We start from the raw sequence: 10,169 nt of genomic DNA on the forward strand, positions 1-10,169 counted from the left end.
TCTTAGAAATGCTTTTTATTCTTAACTGCTCTTGTCAAACTGTTGTGTCTAGAAATACTCCTGCAGAGATCTCTGGAATTCATCACTAAATTGTCTTGCCAGTGACATTTCTACCTGAGAAAGGGGATGCTGGCTGATTGATGAACCAAGGTCACTGGAACTGACAAGAGACAAATGCACATTGACGTATTAGCATTTCAATTCATAAGTTACTCCCTGAAGGGTAAAACTCTGGTCATGATTACGGGTAACACCAGTGTCATGTGTACGTAAACAAGTAAGGGAGCATAAGATACACGCTCCCCATTGGGGAAGAATGTGATAGCAGTGGTACATTAAAGCACATGATTAATCTGAATACTTAATAGGACACAAGCCCAACATGAACTGCTGCGTGGTACACAAGGAAAGGAGCATGTTCTTTCTCTGTATTGATACAGAGAGGAGTTTTAGCCTTGTGCATTTCCCCTTCTTCCTTCTATTGGTGCATGGGAAGATTGGAGGAGCTTATTGACTCCTTTCAAATGAGGGCTGGGTCTGTTATCCAGATTGTTAATCTCGGATAGAAGAATACCTAAATAAAATATCTCATTGTATTTAGGCAATTTATACCTACTTTTAGAAAACCTGACCTAACAGAACCTAACAGGTATGAAGACTGGGTGCCAAGTTTTTGTTCTGTTGGTCTGCCTAGTGCCTCTTCTTTTGGTATCTGTTTACGTATTTCTTATACATTGAGGCTCTGAGCTTGTCTGTAACTACATTAGGAACACTTCTTGCAGTGGTCTCTTTGCATTTTCCTCTAGCTTTGAGCCTGAGTCCCTTTTTCCACCAACAGTCTAACGAAAGGTTTACTGAAAAGAGTGCTAAACCTACCATTCACTTAAGACACTCCCTCCAGTCTGGAATGTTGATTCCATTCTTCAACTCTTCATTCAGCTCCCTCATTCACTTAGTGGCATATGCTTACCCAGAAGTGTACAATTGTTATGGTACTCATCTGCCACTTAGGCTGGCTTGAAGCATTATGCTAAAGTAGCAGTATCTCATCCTGGCTGAATTCCTAGAATGGTGTATTTGTCCAATTTGAAATGGGGCTTTAACCTTCCAGTTCTTGTTCCCACACATCGGATTCTAGCTTCCACAAATTAGATGTTTAGTGTGTTCTTCAGAGAACAAAGCAGAATAACATAACATAACAGCAGTATTTATATACCGCTTTTCAACGAAAAGAATCAAAAGCCTCTGTAGTTAATTCCTTCCTCAAAGCTGCTCTGATGGCATTGCACACTTTTGTTATGAGAGATTTTTTTTAAGTGTTAATTTGAATGAATGTGACTTGGACTAAAGTTTCATAGGGCAGCAAATCTGTCTGTATATTCAACTACTGTAAGCAGCTGTCCAGTTCTTGTTGGCAACCTTCAGTCTCGAAAGACTATGGTATCGCACTCTGAATGGTGGTTCTGGAACAGTGTCTAGTGTGGCTGAAAAGGCCAATTCGGGAGTGACAATTCCTTCCACACTGGGAGCAAGTGCAATCTGTCCCTGGTCTGTCTCCCTGGCTATGGGCCTTCCTTCTTTGCCTCAGTCTGTTGGCCAAGTGTCTCTTCAAACTGGGAAAGGCCATGCTGCACAGCCTGCCTCCAAGCGGGCCGCTCAGAGGCCAGGGTTTCCCACTTGTTGAGGTCCACTCCTAAGGCCTTCAGATCCCTCTTGCAGATGTCCTTGTATCGCAGCTGTGGTACATACAGAGAAATGATTTGGCAGCAGTGTCTCCGTTTCTGACCAGTTTGTTGTTGCTGATGGACTAAGATCAGATGTTGGGTTTGGGGAAGTATTCTTGTTCACCTGTTCTTCATTCATCTTTTACAACCACTTAAAATCCTTCCAGTTCATAGTTTTGAGAGTATCTCTGCCTTTTGTCCTCTTCTGATTGCCATCTTCAACTGAGCCTGTATTCATGGGCTTTTCTCAAACTAAACAGTACAGGTTGAGACTAATTATTCCCCTGGGTTCTATTCCAAGCACTCATGTGGATGGCAAATGCAGGATAGCAAATTAATTTAAAAAACAAAGTTTCTTTGCTCTGGTGATTTAAAAACAGCTTTGCTGACCTTTTCTATGTAAGATAAGAGTCATTAAGAGGACAATCCAATAATCAGTCTCTCTCAAAGTGCTTAGAAGGGCTTCACTCCAACCCCTCCTTTCACCAATGCAAAGTATCTTTCTTTCACGTGCTCAGGGGAAAGGAGGGGTCTCCTGGAGAGAGAAGGATTGATGGATTGTCAGCCAGCTTCTCTCTCTCTCTCTCTCTCATATTAAGGAGGCTGCTGTTAAAGGACTATTCAGTTTTTTAAACTAATCTTAAAGGGGTGCATTTTTCCCTTTCTTCAGGGATCAGTACATTCCTTCTCATTTGCAGTGGCCATTCATGTTGAGTCAAATTGTGTATAAAAAAATCCCTGTATAAATAGGCTGGACCTGTATTTCCCTTGACAAACTTCAGGTCTAGTTAAGAAGTTCTCTTCCACAAACCTGAGATTAATTTCAGCAGATAAACAGAACAAAAGCATTATAGCTCAAAAGGACAGGTGATTAACAAAGGCTTCCAGGATCTTTGAAGAGCAAACCAACCCAGCTACAAATGGCAACAGGGAAGTTGCTTTTTGAGCTACTCTTCAAATAGAACCAAATGTCCCTTCAGCATCTCTGAAGTGAAATGTTAGGAGGCCAGACTGCTCAAAAAGCAACAACGTTCTGGACATGCCCGTTGGAACACCTTGTAACCTGCCAATTGGGAACTTTCAGCAGTCTTTCATAGAGTTTGACTGGCCATGCTACAGATGTGAAAGTATATGCTATGGCCCTTACAGAAGTACTTGTTTTAATTGCAATAAGATAATACAGCATTCTCCATGTAACAGTTACAGATTGCAGCAATGTGCTAGGAACTGACTTGCTCCTTGGAGAACAAGCCACTGCATAGTCTTATGTATGTAAAAGTACAAAAGAACAGCTACATTTTACTTCAGAGGAGCTTGTGATTGAATGCCACAAGCATGGAAACATAAAGAAAGACAGCTGTCAATTACATGGATAAATGCATGTCAAATGGAATAAACTATTCAAGTGGAATAATCTCAAATTAACCCTCAAAGAACTACCAATACTTGCATCTGGCATGATTTGACTTCCACCTTGCTGCTTTTCAGTAACTCAAAATGAAAAGCCTTGACTGCATTGGTTATGTATTTTCCTGCACACTAAACACTTCTCATACTAAAAACTTATTGCTGTATGTAACCTGCTGAGTGCTGGTTCACACACATGTTTTTTGTTGAATACAGTATCAAGTGACTTCAGCATCAGTCAGACTCATATGTATTAACAAGCCATCATAGGCAACATCATAGAGCTTGATAACAGTGCTTCAGCTTTAATGCTTTTCAATGAAATTGATTCACACATGCAGTTGTAAGCCATCACATGATGTATATGCCTATGAAACTTCCCTTCATGTAGAGAAGAAACAAATCATGAATGTTCTAATGTATGTTCTCTTATCTTCCTCAAGCCTGCTGAAGAGAAACCAGGCAAGATGTGCAGATCACTGATGGAAATGTTGCTTCTAAGGAAGCCAGTAACTTAGAACTAGCATGTGGTGACTGAGGGAGGTAGCTTTAGAGGGTTGAGTGCTGGTCGAGGGAGGTTCAGAGGATGTGGGTGGTGTGGTCATTATAGTTAAGTCAGACTGGCCATTACCCGTTTTAAGATGACGGTGGTTATGTCCTGTTCAAGTCATTAACTGCACTGCACAGTAGGGAAGCAAAATTAGAGGCAGCACTGCCAAAAGCATTTACCATGTGATAATTGGGCTCTCCCATATCTTGAAAATATGATCAAGATTTGCAGCTTTTCTCTTCTGTCACTTGTAGCTATTGAGTTCCTAGGTGAGAATAAAGTGCTTATTTCTGACCATCACATGCTTAATGATGACACTTCCTGTTTAATGACAGCACTCCAGGCACCATAGATGCTAACTTCAGTGCACTGTATGAAAAGGGTTTGACACCCCTGTTCTAAAGGAACACACCAAGGATAGGTTTTTCTTATCACTTTTCTTACCACAAGATTACTTTTTGCAGTTACCTTCTGTTCCATGTACATTCTGCGTTTGTGAACAGTTCAGCTCTCATTCGAGATACATACCAGTCTTGAACCAACATGGATTTAGCAGGCTAGACTATGGGAGACTGGCTGAACCACTTGCAAGGCTGGATGTCATGTGGGTTTACAGTACAAGGTGTAACAATGTAAATATATCAAGCAAATGCATCCTACAAATATATTGTGACAGTGTGTCTGTATAATTAACAATTGCTACTTTATAATAATGACTTGCATTAGGTGCTTCATGAATAATTTGGCATTGTCATCCTTCCAGAGTACAATCTGATGTTAGTGTTCTCTGAGTGAATAAGATAGTATTTCTCCCATAGACTTTCTGCATATGTACTTTATCATCATGACTCTGTGGGCCAAACTTCTGAATGTAACAGAGCGATGACTCCCCATGCAGTGTTCTTCCTGCTGCTATGTGCCAAGCATACAAAGGATAACCTGGTTGGCTTAGGAAAAGCTCCCTCCACTATGAGCTGCCTGGATATCAGAAACTATGTTTACATTGTAGCACATCATAGCATATGCCTTCCCATGAAAACACATCCAAACCATCACCATGCCAGACAGTTGTGGTTGTGAATTGCTCAGTCAGCTAGACCACCTTGTCAGAGCCACATGCTGAAGACTGGGTGCTATCAAGTACTGAATAAGCAACCACAAACCAGTGATGAAAAAGGAGAAACAATGCAGTTGCAGAACTAGAGAAACAGTAAGGTGGCTCATACACTGTGGCTGACTGTATCTGAGGTGGTGAAACTATTTAGAGGAAGTGAGCAAAGATGGCTTTCTCAAGCTTACAGGATTAATGCAAAAATCTCTTGACAAATCTCAGCAGAGGGAAAATATCACTTAGTTGAAAGGGACAAACAACCCTAGCTCTGTAGTAAACATGGGCACAAGAAGTCTGCCATAAGTGCTCCAAGGAGCATTGTCTGTTGAGAATGAGAAACTGCATGTTTCTCCTCTTTCCATGCCTCCAGATATTTTTGTGAAGGAAAAATTGGGCATGCACCTATCTCTCCAGAGAGGATATGCATAATGATACCTGGAAATATGGGAAAAGTCACTTGAGCAAGTGCTGTGTTGTTGATGCTTTGTAATGCCAGAGTTCCCATTCCAGCCTATGAGAAGACCTGATTTAAGATATTTGAAGTCTTGCAGTGCCAGCCTTTTTATCCTGTCTCTACTGAACTTTTCAGAATACAGAGATGATGGCCCCTTGTTGGTCCATGCATCTGCTTTTCAATTTGCTGTTGCTGCTCTGATTAGTAATTAGCATTGTTTCCCCCTCACTAATGTCTTCCTCTCAAAGGGCCTTAATTAGTCCTCTAACTGAAATCACCAGTGTGCCAAGGAGCACATAGATTCTTGGGGGGGGGGAAGTAAGATGCTTTCTGGGGACATGCTGGCAAGGTCTATGGAAATTGGGCATCTATAGACAGGAAAGCTATTACTGAGAAGAGTGGAGTTGTTTTTTGAGCTGTAGTGTAGGGGAAGACAATAGGCCCAATGTCTGCTAGAACAAATGTGTATAATTTTTTTTGGGGGGGGGGGGGGCATGAGGGCATATTGAAGGGTTCTATTGAAGAAATGTCTTTCCCAAACCTTGGCATGGTGAAATTGACTTACTACTGAAGGGCAAGGGCAAAACACGCACTGGACACATTTTGAGAGAGATATGTAATGTTAGAAATGCAATATTTTGAAGTAACAAATTTATATGTATCAGTGTAATTTGTTTTAATTGAAGACTGTGTAAAAAGTGTAGCGTTGTGACAAGTGGTCTAATTTTTACTAAAACTTCAGACCTGCTTCCCACTAGCCTCCTCACAATTGCTCCTCTGTTATCTTTCACTCTTCCCCCTCCAACTGGAAGTGTTGTCCTGTCCTTTCTGCTGCCTGCAAATGTTCTCTTGTACTCTTCAGCTTTTTGCTCTTTTCCATTTGGTGAACATGCATTTACATACATCCTGCCGGGGCTGACCAAGTCATGAGGGAAGTAACACAGCTTGTAGCAGTTGGATCAACAGGGTCCCCTTCACCTCAAGTCTGCCACTGCTACCGCCCTGCCACAGACCAAGTTACATCGATCTGTATCCCACGCTCCCTTAGCAATAGCAATTCCTTTCTGCCACCTCACTGCTTCTTTGTCCAGTTCTTTTAAACTTAAAGGGGCCTTCTCAAGAAAGGAGTAACGTAAGGCGGTAGAGAAGCAGCCACCTACCTGCCTCTGTCCTTGCAGTCCCTTTAACAAAAATAAAAGGATGGTGCATGCTGAGAGTTCCCAGCATGACCCACACTTCCTGTTTTGAGTGAGTGTTGTGCCAAAAGAAATGGGGTAAATAACTGGTGTGGTGTTTTTTTTTTTTCAAAGACAGCTGCATTGGATTCAGCATCAGGCGCTGGATCTGGTTCAGCCCTCTCTGCACCTGACCTTGAATATCCTCACCCCCACCTGGTTTGCTGACCTCCAACTGCATGTGTATGCATTTGTATTTTGAAAGTGTCTTTGTTTTCCCATGGAGTGACTGCCCTCCCCAGACCATTGCTGTTAAAAATCTAAGTGTGTGTGTGTGTGAGAGAGAGAGAGAGAGATATATATATATATATATATAGTTGGCAACACCTGAGTGGCTTGGTGGTACTTTCTTGGGAGTCGGACTCTGACAGGATGGTCTTGTCTTGATATTCTGAAGGCTTAAATGTGTGTCCACTTCGATGTGTAGTAATTCTGAGGGGAAAGATTGTCCATTATGTCTCTAGGTCTGTGGCAACCCAGGAGAGTGAGTGTGTGTTTGTCCGTCCCCACTGCCACGCTTTTGACATGATGTTGCAAAACGCCTCAAAATATAGTTTTTGCGGTAACCTGCCCAAATCTGAAAACTCTGCATGCCTGCAGTTGCACACAAGCAGCTCATAATAGACTAGGAGTGGCTGAGAACTTGTTTTCCTGTCCACATGCATTGGCTGCATGCAGAGAGAGGGACTCTGATCTGCTTATTTCTAAGCTGGAAGCACCAGACTGCAGACTGGGCAGGAACTTATCATGCTTTTTCTCTTGCTCTGTTCCAGATATGATTAGTCAGAGGTCTGCTGGAGGCAAACACAGTGGGAGCGCTCAGCTTGGCACAGGAAAGGGCACTCTGCGGCTTCGGGCCAAGGGGCCAGCCACTGTGGAGGAACAGGTGTGTGACGTCCTGCGACATTTGTTAGAAAAGTCGACAGCTCTGCTTCTTTGAGTCAAAGTCCCCAAGTCCACTCTCCAAGGATGAGCTCTGTGATGTAGCAGTACACATCCCCTTCCCCTAACCCTCACTGGCCCTAGCAGGCATCTCTTCCTCTGCTTCTTACCTTCTCCATAGTACAGCACAAATGAGAGAAATTCCTTCCTCTCCCCCAACCTTTTTGTGCACATCACAGGACTGGGGAAGGCAGGCTTAATGGCAAGCACATGAATGCGCTGCCCAGCATTTGTTGCTCTGGATCAGAGTTCTTCCTCACCCCTTCATGCTTGTTTTCTAGAGGCTGAGCCCTTACAGGTTTCCATTCTTTATTCCTTATTTAGCCATTTTGCAGTAATGATTCCTGGCCTTAGGATAGTCATCCTTGTTCGTTAAGAGGCGTTATCAAGTCAGTGGGGGGGGGGGGTGAAACAAGGAACTGGTTTCAAGCACTAGAAGGGGAAAGGGGCATTGCTGCTGCTCTAACACTGTGGTGTTCTCCTCACAGCCGTCTGCATTTGAGGAAAAAGCTATTGAGAAGGTTGACGATCTCTTGGAAAGCTACATGGGTATCCGTGACACAGAGCTGGGTGAGTTTCCTTTTTCTTTCCTTTTAGTTAAGATATGAAAAACCCAAAATGAAACTAAGAAGCCTGGAATGATCCAGCAGAACATTCTTTGGATCACTGGCATTTCTGCTGAAGAGTTTACACACCTTCCCCATGCTTCTTATGATGTTTCTTATGAATGGGAGTATCTGGAAGCATCTCCTAAAGCAGATGCAAGGCTCTCTTTGTATCTACCAGGTTTGGGGTAGGCAAATGGGGGTAGAATGGATGTTTGTCCTCTTACTTTCCTTCCTCTCCCTCTTGACATAGCTGCTACCATGGTGGAGCTGGGCAAAGACAAGCAGAATCCCGACGAATTTGCTGAGGCCCTGGACGAACAGCTAGGCGACTTTGCCTTCCCTGATGAGTTTGTCTTTGATGTCTGGGGAGCCATCGGTGATGCCAAGGTTGGGCGTTACTAGGACTCTGCACTCTGCTGGACCCTGCAGGCAGGACTATTGGGCAGGCCACTGGTGGGCCTGGCACACCACTGTGCCCTTCCCTTGATGCTGGGCCACCTGCCTCCTCTCAGTAAGGGGTGGAGCCAGATCTACAGGGGCCATAGAGCAATAAGCAACCGGCATCAGTGACATTATAATGTGAACAGGGGCTAGAAACTCTGCTGCTGCTGTCCATTTCCCCACACATGGAGAGTCCCTCAGATATGATTGCAGGGAGGTGCAGTTGGTCCTCCTGGTTTCCAAGCCAATTGTTGCATGAAGGGGGAGTGTAATAGGATTTCCCAGTTCAGTTTCCAGCTTAAGATTGGTCACCTGGATGCCAGCTCTGCCAGAAAGCTGCTGATCTGTCCTGTCTTCCTGACAGTCTGTGATTACTCCTTGCTGTGCCTACCTACTCTGTCTTCAGCTGCTGAGCTCAGATCCATTATGGTCTGTGGTCACAAACTCTTTGATTTTGATTTTTGACAGCTGGGAATCACAGCACCCCTAAGAGCTATATATGACAACTGATGACTCAAGGCTATGCACTTAGCTGCAGCCACTCTCTTCTCTCAACCCACCATGGAGTCTGGCTTGATAAAGATTTTCTGTTGCTAACCTTTCCACCACTGTGGTATTGGACCCAGTCATTCTCCCAGAGCTATGCATAGAGTCTAGCTTCATTTTTGGTTTAGCAGTTTTTTTTACTCTGCAGCTAGGCATGTACCCCCTGGCACAGTACTTGATGTGTGGATTATGCAAAGGCCATCCTGGGTGCCTCCTAAGGGTTGAGCCAGTGCTATCACAGCAGTGGCATTTTCCCCAACTTCTGCTGGGGATGCTCTCTCACTTGACTGCTTGAGGAGTTCCTCTTAAGTTGCTCCTTATTGGCATTTGGGACCCTCCCCAAGAGCAGCAGCAGGGTCTCCTCACTGTTGAAGTTTGGGCATGTCCTTGTCAATATCTGTCTTGACTAATCTGTCATACTGACCTACCTCCCAGGGTGGCCCAGTTTATGCCTATGTAAAGCTCCCTGTTTTTAAATTATTGCTATTCTCACTGACACACACTCCAAAATGCTGGGCCTTAACCCTGTGCTGCCTCTCAGTACTGCAGTTCTGGCACCATCTGGTCACCTCGGGAGCTGAGAAGGTCCTCCAATTATATGTCACGGTCCCAATTCACCTACTGTATCTTTAAGACACTAACCCCAGATTGGATGTGGAGCCTCATTTGCCCTCTGAATTGCACCTCATGCTTGGAAAGGGTAAAGCTTCTACCAAGAACTGCCTTTTGCTTGTGCTCTGGCAGTGGAAATCTCTTGGGTAGACCAGGCACCATGTCCTCCTGGGGCCTATTTTTGTATTCTATGTGTAAAGCATCTTTAAGATAAAATATATTGACACTACTAAACTGTGTTTGTGTACCTGTGTGTTTTATGTTGGGGGCCCACCAGCTGCTAATGTTCTGCTTCACCTTCTCCTCAGTGTAATGCAAATGAGTATGCTGGCTGCTGCTGATGAGTATGCTGGCTCTTTTTCTGAGTATGCAGAAAAAGAGGCACAGCAGTTGCATGTTGCATAGCCTGCACCATGAGGAGAGATTGGGACATCTGAACAATAGATTCCCCCCCCCCCCCCGCACAGATCAGAGAAATCAGACCATAGCAAAATACTTGCAAAATGGCTGCAACCCCTGAGTTTGTGACCAGTTGTGGT

The 10,169-nt window shown here is 44.0% G+C and overlaps 1 protein-coding gene across 5 annotated transcripts in view; it reads left to right on the top strand.

Annotated features, from left to right (window-relative positions):
- GIPC1 (GIPC PDZ domain containing family member 1) overlaps positions 1 to 9,867 on the top strand; it is a 37,948-nt gene extending 28,081 nt beyond the window's left edge. For all 5 annotated transcript variants that reach the window (XM_066613611.1, XM_066613616.1, XM_066613614.1 and 2 more), the window contains 3 exons: positions 7,255 to 7,367; positions 7,912 to 7,993; positions 8,282 to 9,867. In XM_066613611.1, the coding sequence (XP_066469708.1) occupies positions 7,255 to 7,367; positions 7,912 to 7,993; positions 8,282 to 8,433 (347 nt within the window). In that variant the 3' untranslated portion in view covers positions 8,434 to 9,867. The remainder of the gene's footprint in view (positions 1 to 7,254; positions 7,368 to 7,911; positions 7,994 to 8,281) is intronic.
- Positions 9,868 to 10,169: the final 302 nt, after the last annotated feature.

This window comes from Tiliqua scincoides, chromosome 2 (assembly GCF_035046505.1).
Source record: "Tiliqua scincoides isolate rTilSci1 chromosome 2, rTilSci1.hap2, whole genome shotgun sequence".
NCBI classification, from domain to species: domain Eukaryota; kingdom Metazoa; phylum Chordata; class Lepidosauria; order Squamata; family Scincidae; genus Tiliqua; species Tiliqua scincoides.